This window comes from Anticarsia gemmatalis, chromosome 29, assembly GCF_050436995.1.
Source record: "Anticarsia gemmatalis isolate Benzon Research Colony breed Stoneville strain chromosome 29, ilAntGemm2 primary, whole genome shotgun sequence".
Taxonomy (NCBI): Eukaryota; Metazoa; Arthropoda; class Insecta; order Lepidoptera; family Erebidae; genus Anticarsia; species Anticarsia gemmatalis.
Genome location: NC_134773.1, coordinates 294,081 through 308,241, shown reverse-complemented (window position 1 = coordinate 308,241; position 14,161 = coordinate 294,081). Strand labels below are relative to the sequence as shown.

Here is a 14,161-nt window from a genome sequence, read left to right as displayed (position 1 = left end):
ATTAAAATTAAAATAAAATGAGATTCAAAGTACAAACAAAATAAAAAATAACATAACAACTTCTCTTAAGCAGCTAAGGATAACCATTTTTTTAACATAGAACTACCACACAGTCTGTCAGAAAGTTCCCTTATAATGGAGTTTCCACACGTATCAACCCTGGACATGAAACCAGCTATTCGGTTTCTCTGGATGGCATTAAACGTGTTCAGTCTCGCCTCGGTAAACATACCCGAGGCACTACAGTAAGGAGCCAATCCCATAAGGTGTCTATAGATGTTGTTGTACTGAACACGAATGGCATCCAGAGACCTCTTCGTATACTCAGTCCAGAGCTGGCACGTGTAGAAGCTCTGACAGTAGGCCCTGAACAGATGTGCTTTGGTTTCTGGGGTCGCTTTATAGAATTTCCTGGCCAACATATTGCCAACAATTGACAACGCCCTACGCTGACGATCAATGTCCGCATCATCCTTCATGTCCGACGTCAGTATGTGACCAAGGTACTTGAACCTCTCCACCACCGCTACTACCTGTCCACCTATCCATACAGGTGGGACACTTTGTGGACCTCTGCCTGACCTAAATACTAGAAGTTCCGTCTTTTTCGCATTGTATACCAAATCATGCTCTCTAGCATACGTCTCACAAATAGCCAGCAGTCTTCTCAATCCTTTGATCGAGGGGCTGAGCAAGACCATATCGTCTGCGTAACTTAGGTTGTTTACATATCTGTCACCTAGCCTCAGCCCCACTGGGGTCCTACTCAGCTCCTCGATCAGATCATTCATATATAAATTAAACAGGTCAGGAGAGGTCAATCCACCCTGCCGAACACCGCATGAAAGCTTATAATTATCCGACAAAGCTGAGTCCCATCTAACATTGTTAGACTGATTAGAATACCAATATCTAATCAGTCCAACAACGCTACTCTGTACCTTGCTGTTCTCAAGTTTGTCCCATAACATGTTATGTTTGTTATGTAGGTACGGGACACAATAATTTGTTTATTGTGAAGTCTTAACATTTCTCCTGGGACCTGGACTAATTTATTGAAAGAAGTTAGAACATCAAACGTTACCACTCAAATATAACGGAATAAAATTATTTTTTTCATTAACTGATCAAAATATCGGGTAAGTATAAATTTTGGTGTAGTGACAAAGCGCAGGTATATGATTGGCTCTGTACGGAAACGAGTGACACACAAAAATGGAACGGCTTCGAAGAGATGTACATAAAATATCAATAAGAAGAAAATAAATCGATCATCCGATTTAAAAGTAAGTTTGAGGCATTTTCTAAGTCATTCGTCTTCATAAGTTATTGACTTCTGTGTAGTTTTTAATCTTTTCGGAAGCCTATAAAGTTAGTGTTTCAATCGCAACGAATTGAAAATCAATTGATATTGATGAGAACAATCATCAATTTGGTTTCTCATATGAACATAATAATTTGAAATAAAACTAATTTTGATTTTCAATTCAAATTTCATAGCGTGCTTACGTCTAATCCTACTAGTACTCAAATTATATTCTATTAAAACTCAATTCTATCAGATATCGCTCTAAAAAACTCAACTTTTGGACTATATAAGAAGTGTTCGTCCATTTTAACAATACTAAATCGTAATCTCTTGCGATTTACAAAAGGTTATTCGACAACGGAATGAATTTTGAATCGATTAGTACATCACTTACAGATCAGTTGAGTTGACATTAATCACGTCACTATGAAATTTCAAACGTCAAAGTATATTTCGATTGCGCCGACTTGCATGTGCCGAAGAGTAATTTTATCGAAATTTACTGAAAGAAATAACCAAAACTGTTGCTGAAACACCAAAAATCCTATAAATATGACTCGACAAGTGGATGTTAAGGCGTTAGTATCCCATATAGTTCGCGGAGATGGGGTGGATAGATGCCGAATTTGCATGGGCGATACGTCTGAGGGGCAAGTTCACTTAGAAGACACGGTCATGATGGACGGAGACAAGCCTGTGACGCTTGCTGAGCTGCTAGAAGTCATCACAGGAGTCGAGGTAAGCTATTGTTTACATATTTCGAGCTCAGTATCACTCGATTTGTTTATTTTCTGTGTATAACGGAACGGCGTCTTCCCGCCGCTGTGGTGCCAATATGGCCGCCGTACATTATGTGAAAAATAAATTGTAATTCAGTTTTACATTTCGATTGATGCTGGCGCTTATATTTTACTATAGTTTTAAGTATTTTTAGATATATGTTGTGAAATATGCGAAAATAATGAAAAATATTGCGTTTCCGACACTGTTTTCAAATTTTGACGTCACGTTTAGTTGCTACTATGGTTGATAGGTTTGATGAAACAGGAAAAAATGCAGGAAACAAAATATATGTTGCAATGATAGTACATCATGCATAGGTTCTTTAAAAATTATGTACACGGAAAATAAAACGAAACAAAATAGGATTATTTTTATAACAACTATGGTTGTTGAATATAATTTTTATTGCGGTTTCAACTGTATATAGATAATTAAAATTTTAAATAATTCCCAAAATGAAGGCTGCTATATTGTTAACCAATATAGTTACAGTTCTAGACATTAGGGCTAAACAGATGTTGAGTAACAACCAATTTTGACAATGAGTCCTGTTTAATGGTACTTGGCTTATAGCTAGGATAACCCTATTAGTCGCAGCTTGGCTATCAACCTTATTTTATTTTGGAAAAAAACATACAGTAGTAAATTATATACAAGAATATGTATAGAAAATGCTCAGGGCTATGATCTTGATCAGGATATAGCTCGTGGGCTTGTTATGTACCGAAAAAACATCATATTCTCAGATTGCGTTGAGCGGGCATCAAATTGTAATATAATATTAGTGTACGAAGAATACAACTTGGCCGTTTGACTAGTGCGGTGGTTGCAGGTGCCGTTGGAAGATGGACTGCCTGTAGGACTCTGCCCCACCTGTTCCGTATCCACCTTAGAAGCGGCTGACTTCCGAAGTTTCTGCCTGCAAGCTAACGCACAGTGGAACACCACCATAAGACTTTTGAACAAGATGCCAAGGAAAATTGAGCCCGGTAGGAAACTTCTGGCCGTTATAACAGAGAATTCCATATTGTTTAAAAAGGAAAAATTAAAGAGAGACCCACAGGTCAAAATTGTTAAAGCTATAGACATGGACCAGATAGAGAATGCTGCTGTTCAGAGATGCGAGTGTCCGTTCTGTGGCAAGGAGTTTGAATCTCCTTACTTTTTAAGTACACATATGGAAGAGTCTTCAGATTTTCAACGAGCATGCCATATATGCACTGCAATCATGTCAAGAGATGATCTGGTGGAACATTTGGTTGAGGCTCATAATAGACAGCCGTACGCTTGCAAGAAGTGTCCGGCGATGTTCCAAGATCGTATACAATATAAGCTACATCTGACAAAAGCACATACAGAAGGCGCTTGTACTTGTGGCGACTGCGGCCGAACCTTTCACAATTTATTCGGATATAACGCACATTTGTCAGTACATTCGACGAAAAAATGTCCGAGCTGCGATGAAGTGTTCAGAAACCAGAAATGTTACAGGTATCATATAAAACATTGCTGCGATCTCGGCAAGCATCGTAAAGACATCAACAATACGAAATACAGGAGAACTGTTCCCGTGCAAAATAAAAATATGAACAAGAATATAAAAGTTGGTCTGCGAGGGAGTGTCAATTCTGAATGTGTTTGCGACTACTGTAACAAGACTTTCTCCGGGAAGAGGTTCCTTGCGGCCCATATACAGATAGTCCATATGAAGAATACGCATAAACCTTGCTTCTACTGCGGGAAGATATTAGCAGCTGCTCACATGAGCACTCATTTGAAGAAACATGAGCAAGTGCAGTCTTACCAGTGCGGGGTGTGTGGTATTATACTGAAAACCAAACTAGGGTACAGCCAACATATACGTCTCCACACCGGGGAGAGACCATACCCTTGCAAAATCTGTGGAGAGTCCTTCAGTGCGTCTTCGAGGCGGTCGGAACACGTGAGAAAGGTGCACAAAGCTCCTGAAATGCTGAAACACGCTTGTCAGTACTGTCCAGCGAAGTTCAGACTACCATATCGATTGAAGAAACATATAAGCAATGTTCACGGTGAAGGGAATAAAAGGAATTTACAGTTTGAGTGTACGGTGTGTCATGAGAGGTTTGGAAGCTGCAGAGGTCTTCTACATCATAGTCGGAAGCACCAGGACGGTGTGGAGGCGCTAAAGGCAGTCCAGGTCGAAACTCAGAATTAAAATGTAGGTTCGTTAATCCTCATTCATTGTATAGTTAGTGGTCAACCTAGTGTTGAGGTGAGCTGTGCAAAGGTATTTGACATGGCTTAAAGACTGTTATCTTCCGAGGCCGACATTCTATGACGTACGTTCATCATGATGGTTAGTGGTCAACCTTGTGTTAAAGCCGTTCGAAGGCAGGGTTTAACGACTGTTAATTATCCTGGATCGACTTTTTTCGTGATTTCAAAGCACATAGACGATCTACGTAAATATCTCTATGCGGTTATCCATCTATGAAGTGTCCGCACTAAGTTTGATTAACCTACTAATCGTTAACCAACTGGTGAGCGCAACTAGTTGTAAACGCCTCAAGTAGTCCTTCCGTATTTCTCTACATACTAATTTTGACCTGAAGTCTAATTTGTAAACACATTAGCCACAACACGTGCTGCTGCTGAATTTGTAATTCAAATCTTTGTAAATATATATATTATAGAATAGATATCTTTGTACATAGAAGGTTAAATAATAATTGCTCTACCTCTTCGAACAGCACAGTTACTGTCTACGTTTTTATATCTGTCAAACCCAATGAATATCATTGGAGGCGCGACGATGATATTGAGTATAAATTAATCTAAATATATAAAACTCACAGTCCAAACCTCAGGACTGATTGATTTTTTTACAAGTCAATATAAATAATCCATACTAATATTATAAATGCGAAAGTAACTCTGTCTTTCTGTCTGCTACTCAATCACGCCTAAACTACGGAACCAATTTTCATGAAATTCGGTATGGAGATATTTTGATACCCGAGAAAGGACATAGGCTATATATCATCACGCTACGACCAAAAGGAGCAGAGTATCAGTAATTGATGTTACAAAAACGGGGAAAAATTTCACCCATTCTCTCTTATAGGACGCAAGCGACGTTGCTCGGGTCAGCTAGTTCTATAATATAATAAGAATTATAAACACACTCACTCATCACAATCTTGACTCATGCATAATTAGTTAGAGTTACCTTTAGACTTTGCGAGTTACTATTATAAATATTATAACGATTATAAGTAAATAAAATGTTACCTGTATTGGTGTCAGTAGATTCAGAGATTTCTCCATAAAAACCGACAAATTGCGTGTTAATTATAGTTATTCGTGTATTAGGATAGCTAATTAATAAGATTTTGTTAATTAAATTATAGTATTTTATTGATGTTTTAGAACTCGCGGCCGCGACAATATTTTGAATATTATATTTCGGTGTAACGTTAGAAAAGGGCATTCTAGTGAAACAATGTGTAGTTTATTATTACATTTCTTGAAGTAACGCAAAGGCTCCAAGTCTAGCTTTGTTAGTGTAGTAATCAAGGCCTTATCTTTCTCATTACGAGAGAAAACCTAAACAAAACAAATTTTTAATATAATGTATTATTAAATAAAAAATATAAAATGATACTCCATGCAAGTTTGTAGTGATCGTCGCCTTGAGAAAAAGAGTTATTATACATAAATGTGTTCTTGTAAATCAAGATAATAATATAACGACTGAAAACGTGATGTATAATGGTTGAAGGGAAAGTATATTAAAATCTAAGGCGTATATTTCTGAAAGCACTGAAAACCCGTCATTGTTTTAGGTGGAGCACACACCACCGATGCCTAACAAACTCTGCGGGCTGTGCAAACACGACCTTACAGCAATGCTACCCTTCATGAACTTATGTAGGAACTCACACAAACAATGGACCAAAATAACTGACTATATAGCTAACATAACTGTGACAAATAAAACTAAAAACGTCTATATTAATATAGGAGAAGATATAAATACGTTGACGGACACTACTAGATGTCCTGGAGAAAAAATATCTACCCGCAAAGACGCTTTGAAAAGATTCAAAATGCGACTGAATCGACAAAATAAATACAAAATTCGGACTGAAAAAGCTTTCAGTAAGGAAAAACAAATGATTTGCCCAGAATGCAAAACGCAATTTGTCGATCTAGTTAGGTTTAATAAACATATAGGGAACTTAAAAAAGAAAATGTGTGGATACTGTCAAAAGATCATCGAGATACAACATTTTAAAAATCATGTTGAATCTCATAATATAGTCGTGTTTTCTTGCGACGTCTGCTTACAAACTTTCGAAAAAGAACCGGCGTATCTATCACATAGAATGAAGCATGAAAACGGGAATGTCGTTTGCATAGAATGTCAGAAATCTTTCAAAAACCAGACATATTTAAACGCTCATACAAGTAAGCACAAGCCAGTTACGTGCGGCTGCGGGAAATGGCTGCCGAATCGCACTTGCTTCTTCAACCATAAGAAAAAATGCTTGCAGCACAAAAATATTAGTTCTTTATACATTTGCGATTACTGCGATAAGGAGTATAGGAAAAAAAATTGTTTAAAAATGCATATAAAGTACTCCCATACTGTAGGACGGCTTTTTCAGTGCGATAAATGCGGGAAGAAATTTTCAAGTCGCGGTCATTTGTTGGAACATGGTAATACTCATGAGAAGGTTCTGGATAGATTCGTGTGTTATTGCAGTGCTAAGTTTAGCACGAGGAGAGGGTATCAGAGGCATATAAAGAAACATATCACGCGAGATATTTGGGAACATGATTTTACCGTCGTTAATGCGTTGATTATTGAGTGAAATGTTATAAGACTAGTAGTTTGACGGCCTCTCTGGCGCGGTGATTATGGTGGTCGCCACGCCACTACAATTGTGTGGGGAGATCGTGGCTTTGATTCCCACACGGAGCTATTATTTGTGCGATCCAAAGAGTTGTTTCGGGTCTTGTTGTACTTTGTGCCCGTTGTTTTTATGTTTGGAAAAGTTCAAGTGAAATTCTTAGAGCGAGAGTGGTCTTTTAAAAAAAATGTGCCTATGTAGATATTGTATGAGATGATATTAAATATTATATACGTATGTTGATTATGTTAACTACCCCTGCGGCGCATCAGTAGTGTATTGCGACTGCCGCACTGAGGTATTAGACTCGAATTCCGTGTTAAGTATAACTGGTAATTGTTGCAAAATTTTCTGTCTTGAAATACTCAAAGAATGTGCAGTTAGGAAGTTCAGGTTTCAGAACTGCCGTGTCTCTGAAAGCACGTAAAACCCTCGGTTCTGTTCCTGACGCAAGCGTATGCAGCTGACTATGGGCTGTTCGATACAGCTACTTCATTTTGGAAATACACAAAGTTAATAATTATAATCTAGAATAGCTGGCCCGCGCAGCTCAACTCACAAATTTTCTTTTCATTTTCTTTTTTCTGTACATAAAAATCTCTCTCGTGTTTTAAAGACAATTTTACAAAAACAATAAGTGGAATAGTATGGGCCGTACTTAGAAACACATTAGTCTATATAATTTTGTATATAAGAAGATGAGTCTTGCATCCCTAAGTGCTCTTTTCTCAGTTGTCGGACTATACAATTTGTTTCAGTTTCATGTTATTTTCAACGTATGTTGTTTAATTTTTAAAATTATGTCAATACAGTATTTTATGTATGATTGTATTTGTTTGTGTTTCATGCAAATTATTTATGAATAAATGAATTTCAAATTATTATCTTTTTTATTCAGAATTCAAAATACGTCAACACATTTAAAGTGTATTAGTATTACTTATCTACCTGTCTGTAAAATCCTTAACAATTCGGCTTTTACCTACATAGGTTACCGTTCCTTTGAAGTCTTAAAAAGATCCAATGTGTAACATTTTTAGCTTCTTGCATACATAAATAAGTAATTAAAGCATCAAACTGTAAAAATACATCGTTTATCCGAAATAATAATACAGTTTTTTTACTATATGTCTATATCCTTACAAATGCAGTAACATATTGTTGTAAAACACCTTATTTAATATTCAGTGTTACTTTTATTTTCCACTTACAACACCAGTCTACCAAAAGAGTTATATGATTGTCAAATTAAAATGAATATTTAAGCTGTGAACTACAAATTAATTTATACGTAAGATTGGCAAGAGCCACAAGCCTGAACCAAGAGGAGCGGTCTGATTCAAACCATCGTTTCAGATCGAGTTCGACGCGGCGCTTCCGCCAGGGATATGCCTGACCTGCTCCGAAAATACCACTGCAGCTATACACTTCAAGAACCTCTGCGCTGAGTCCACGAAGCACTGGGCCGAGGCTTCCACCTACCTCGCCCAGATACACCCGCCAACTGACGAAGATAAGGCCTACTTCGTCTTCTATGCAGACGAGAAGACCATTATAAAAGACCAAGTAGACCGAGTACCGACCAAAGCTGCTGCTCTAGACAGACTAAATTTAAGGTATCAGGCCAAGCCGGAGAAGACGAGGAAGCCGAAACGCTCCTTCGATCCTCACGCTACCTGCACATGTCCTGACTGTGGAAGGCAGTTCACTCACCCAGACTTTTTGAACTTCCACCTAAGAACTACGCTTAAAGGAGCGTGTACTGATTGTGGGTTAGTTTTGAATAAGAATAAAATGGTTCAACATATGGCTGACGCTCACGACGTGGTGTTAGTCGACTGTAGGTTCTGCTACAAGCTCTTTGATACTCATGAACAGCTGATGGAGCACACGGCCGGGCTTCATGGGCCTGAAAGCATATGCTGCAAAGTCTGCGGAAATTCCTTCACCAACGAGCGGGCATTGAGAGCCCATCAATACGCACATTCCCTCTTCCACTGCAAATCTTGTAACCTGAGCTTCGAGAATAAAAAATGTTATAAATATCATCAGAAGAATTGTAAAAAGACGTATCACCCGTCGCAGTTTAAACAGTTTACTTGCGATCTTTGCGGCGTGACGTATAATAGGAAGCCATCTTTGCGTATACATATAATACAGAAACATTTGAACGTTCTTCCGTACGTTTGCCAGACTTGCGGGAAAAGAACGTCTACCCTCGCCCATTTGGTGTCTCACGAAAAGACTCACAAGCTTGAAAGAAAAGTATACCAATGTTATTGTGGAGCGAAACTTCGGACGCAATTAGGTTACCAGCTACACTTAAGAATTCATACTGGAGAAAGGCCTTACGAGTGCGAGTTCTGCGGCGACAGATTCCTCTCATCTTCCCGAAGGTTGGACCACATGAAGCGTCGTCACAGAGGGTCGAAGGAAATGCCACATGCGTGTGAAAAGTGTCCTGCAAGGTTTGTGAGACCGTGCGAGTTGAAGAAGCATTATTTGACAGTCCACTGCACTGTGGTCGATGTGATGCCTGCTAAAAGAGAAATGGACCCTTTTACTAAGAGGTTAAGGAATACTATCCTGAAGCATTGAAGGTAATTTGAAAAGTAATTTTACGTGTATTATAATGTTTGGGTACGGCGCGGCGGCCAGCTTTATGGAAACCAGCCAGCTGTGTACGAATTTGTTTATAGTGTCCAAGTATGTGCACAATACACAGGTACACTTTATTCCTGTACTCTCTAGGCCGGAAGGACTGTTAACAGACGCGACCAGTGAGAGGTCAGGCACGGCTTTACGTGCTCTCCGAGGCACGGAGGTCTACAACCTCAACTACCTAACTCTGGGCATTCTCTGAGGGTATTATTAACAGAAAAACTCTGAACAGACTTTCTGGCCCAGGATTCGAACCTGAGACCTTTGCGCGGCAGTGGTATATACTATCGAATGCGCCACAGAGGCAATCAGTTATGTACAGTAGCAAAAAGTGAATTAAAAACAGTGAAAAATTAGTTAGTGTGATAGACTGTGTGAATATGCGCAAAATATATGTGTTGTTAGGCTAATGTTTTAGAGTTATGACTGAAGAAATAGTACCAATTATTGTAATTTTGTTTTGACAATAAGATTATTTTTATTTGTAAGCTGGTTTTTATAGAGCAAAGAGATATTATATAGGTAGATAGGAAATAAAGGCCTGGTTTGAAACAGTGGGTTTAGAAAGATATCTAGATAGAGACTGCGGGAACTTTTTTTGTAATGTTATGTGAATTTCTCTCGCAGAAGGGAATTGACTTGGGTAGAGTTATTACACAGGTTCATCTGTATTTTAGTATCTGTTCAATTCTATAGTTGTTTTAATAGAATCATGTTAACGTGTGAGAAAGCAAGACGAATACCCAAACACAAATAAGATTTTACTGCAAATCTCATTTGCCGTGGCTGAAACGCACACTCAGTCCGTTAAACGATTTAAATTTTAAGCTGTTTAACCGAAACATTTTAGCTTTGTGCGAGCTTAGAATAGTTCTGCGTTTTAATTATTTGCGTTTCAAAAGGATACCATATAGGATGCTGTTATTTTATGGCTATTTATACTATTACTAGCTGACCCGCGCAACTTCGCTTGCGTCACATAAGGGAGAATGGGTCAGAATTTTCCATGTTTTTGTATCACTTTTTACTGTTACCTACTCTGCTCCTATTGGTCGTAGCGTGATGATATAAAATATGCTTTCTTTTTCACGAAAAATATTCTCAAAATTATTTATATCTCTCAGTATAACGAAGTCGCGCTAAGACATATCCGCCATTAAAACAGTTGCCATGGCAACGGAATTTTGTTAATTCAATGTCATTATAATATTGATTTTTCGCGACTTCGTTGAATTTTCTGAATTTTCCCGGGAAATGCGTCATTTTCCCGGAGTAAAAAGTAGCCTATGTCCTTTCTCGGGTATCAAAATATCTCCATACCAAATTTCATGCAAATTGGTTCAGTAGTTTAGACGTGATTTAGTAGCAGACAGACAGACAGACAGACAGAGTTACTTTCGCATTTATAATATTAGTATGGATGTATATAGTTCGGGTAAACGATGTTGAATAATATCATTTTAGTATATTTAGAGTATATTACAAATGTTAGACTGATGTATTTTATTATTTGGTAGTTGTAAATTGTTTGGCGTAAGAAATAAAACAACTTCTGTCTAAAATTCCTTGTCTAAAATGTAGTACTATGAAAACAGAATTTTAACTTGCCTACTGTCTGCTAACGTTTAATCAAGTTATAAATCATCGTCTTATATAATAAATTTTCCGTTAATATTAAATAAATAGATAATAACTAAATAGTATTATTATTTGTCTCTATTACAGATGAAAGAAGAGTCCCTAATACCGGAAGGCGCGTGCGTGGCGTGCGCGAGTACAGCGCTCGCGGCGCAGGAGTTCCGACTGTTCGTACGAAACTCACAGAAAACATGGCTCAAAGCCATCCATAGTCTCGCAATCCTCCCCAACTCCGCCGCACCCCCAGTTAAGTCCATGTGCGCATTCGTCAAACCAAGCGACCTGACTGTACAGACCTTCAAAGATTACGCCCAAAGTGACGCCAAATCCTTCCTCAACAAACTTAGAACTAGGGTATCTAAAAAGATTATAGATAGAAAACCCCGTGGCGCGCGCTCCGGCCCACCATGTAACTGCCCGGACTGCGGCAAATCGTTCTTAAGCCCCTACTTCCTAAATATGCATTTAAAAAATAGTGGTGACAAAGAAGCCTGTCAAATCTGCAGTTCGGTCTACATGAGAGGGAAAGAGATGAAAGATCACCTCGCCTCCGTACACGATGAGGTCGCGACATTATGTCCAAAGTGCCCTATGTTATTTTCAGGTGAAGTTCAATTAAAAAAACATTTGAAGAGAGCTCATAAAGCCGGTGTTTATACTTGTTCTGACTGTGGAAGGACTTTCCCAAGGCAAGCGTCGTTTGACACTCACTTACAAATGCACGCGGTGAGGACGTGTCGGGCTTGTGGGATGCAATTTACTAATAGGGGCTGTTATAGAGAACATAGGTCTCGATGCGAGCCGGAAGCCAAGCCTAGCGCTCAAAGCTACCCGAGGAATCGACGTTCAAACATTCGCGACCCTGCTCAATTCACCTGCGATCATTGCGGCAAGACATACACTTCAAGACCTCAGCTTAAAAATCATATCTTATGGATTCATATGAATGTACGACCCCATCAATGTCAGTGGTGTGGAAAGAGGTTTTACACACCCGCTCGCTTGGCTGAACACACAGTCGTACATACGCGCGTAAGAAATTTTGAATGCGATATTTGTGGCGCGAAACTAGTCTCCAAAATGGCGGCAGTGTACCATAGACGAAGGCACACCGGCGAAAGACCTTACGAATGTGAAGATTGTGGGGAGAAATTCATTTCTGCTTCACGTAGATCGGAACACGCGAAACGGAGACATAATAAAGGATACCGGCTGCCATGTTTGAGCTGTCCCGCTAGTTTTGTTCGAAAACATGAGCTTAAAAAGCATATGGAGAAAGCCCATAGGGGACAAGAAAATGCAATTACTTTACAATGGTGAACTTTAGGCAATAATAAACAATATGAATGTTGGAATCGATCCTTTATCTAGGAAATTCGACGTTTAGTCGATTGCTAGATTTAATGCGAAGCAAATGTGTACATACACAGATAATATCGGAGATGTCTTTCAAAAAGGTGCCTAGTACTCATAAGTGGCGGTTCTGTATGACAAGTGGCAAGTGTCTGGTCTCTACCGTATCGTATGGTTAGTGGTCAACCTAGTGTCGAAGTTGTTCAAGCCGCCCTAAAGGCCTTTGACATGATTCGACGACTATTATCTAAATTGGCAACAACCAAGACTGACATTTTACATGCCCTACGAAGCACGGAGACGCTCAGTTTGAATACTACTCAGCAATCCATCTATGTAATGACTGTGCTAAGGGCTGTTTAACCTTCAGATCATGGAGCGCCATTGGCTATGAACGCTACAGATAAAGACGTGATTTTATGTATGTAATTATTTTTTTGTCAATTTGTATAATATATATCATTAAATGTCTGAAAGTAATGAAAACTTATTAAAGTCCCACTGCTGGGCTTTCTCTTCCTTTATAAAAAAGGGAGTCTTGAGTCCACCACGCTGACTAAGCACTAGTCAACATAGTAAGCGCTATTTAATTCTGTTTATCTGAATATAGCAATAAGCCGAAGATTAAAACAGTTTCCGCACTTGTATACATTAATGTATGGGTGTCGTATAACTTTAACACATTCAGTTGTAAGCAAACTGAACGTAGACAGTGCAGAAGGCTCTCGGTTGAGTGTTCCAACAATCGAGCGATCGAAGCGCAATAGTCTTCGACGTCGCGTCCTGCAATTTCCAAGCGGACATCGTTCATTATGATGAAGCGAAATTGTTCAAGTTGTCGCTAGCTTCTTGAAAGGACTTTCAGGAAGCGACGTCGAGGACTATAATTGCGCTTCGATCGCTCGATTGTTAGAAAAATCATCTGAGAGTCCTCTGCACTGTGTCTACGTTCAGTTTGCTCACACCTACTGGTGTTCAAGTTGTTTGGCAACACTTATACATGAATGTATATAAGAAATGCTGTTGACAAAGACGTAACAACTACGTCCTTTCATTCAGTCTCTTGTTGCTATCTTTGTCTTCTAAGCAGCGGCTTGTTGCTATATTCAGGCACATAAAGTTAACTGGTGCGTATAAAAGTGGACGATTATTATAATTTGTGTACTTGTGTAGTGTATATCTAGAGTGCCTCTTTTAAACGTGATAACGTATGGAGTCAAGTTGACTGTTTTGTAATAAATTATGTACTAGGTACGAATTGTTATTTAATTTTGATGAATTAATGAAATAAACTTATTCTTTTAGTAGTTGTATGTTTTATTATTTCCCAATAACATATCATATGAAGCCAGTCAACTGTGGTAGTTAGTTTATAGTGTGTTGTGTACAATACACAGATACACTCTGTATTACATCACTCTCATAGTGCGTGTGACGAACACCACCAGAGAGAGATCAGGCGCAATTTCTTTGCTCCAGGCAAACACTTGAAAAATTCCTGAGCTGAAAGACTGGAACA

At 38.7% G+C, this 14,161-nt stretch overlaps 2 protein-coding genes across 5 annotated transcripts; one reads left to right on the top strand and one right to left on the bottom strand.

Moving 5' to 3' along the window:
- Window positions 1-65: 65 nt before the first annotated feature.
- LOC142984973 (uncharacterized) lies at window positions 66-971 on the bottom strand. The gene is made up of 2 exons (XM_076132880.1): window positions 942-971; window positions 66-827 (listed from the first exon to the last, which is right to left on the bottom strand). Exons 1-2 carry the CDS (start codon window positions 969-971, stop codon window positions 66-68), a joined length of 792 nt encoding a protein of 263 aa, XP_075988995.1.
- A 749-nt stretch (window positions 972-1,720) lies between these two features.
- On the top strand, window positions 1,721-13,949 carry LOC142985069 (zinc finger Y-chromosomal protein 1-like). 4 transcript variants are annotated; one of them, XM_076132989.1, is made up of 3 exons: window positions 1,721-2,047; window positions 8,347-9,590; window positions 11,377-11,515. In XM_076132989.1, the coding sequence occupies exons 1-2, from the start codon at window positions 1,862-1,864 to the stop codon at window positions 9,586-9,588; spliced, it is 1,428 nt and encodes a 475-aa protein (XP_075989104.1). In that variant the 5' UTR covers window positions 1,721-1,861; the 3' UTR covers window positions 9,589-9,590; window positions 11,377-11,515. The 4 variants fall into 4 exon arrangements, with proteins under 4 accessions (XP_075989104.1, XP_075989103.1, XP_075989106.1 ...); XM_076132988.1 differs by lacking the exon at window positions 8,347-9,590 and adding an exon at window positions 2,925-4,292 and having other exon boundaries at window positions 11,377-11,512; XM_076132991.1 differs by lacking the exons at window positions 8,347-9,590; window positions 11,377-11,515 and adding an exon at window positions 5,920-7,871.
- Window positions 13,950-14,161: the final 212 nt, after the last annotated feature.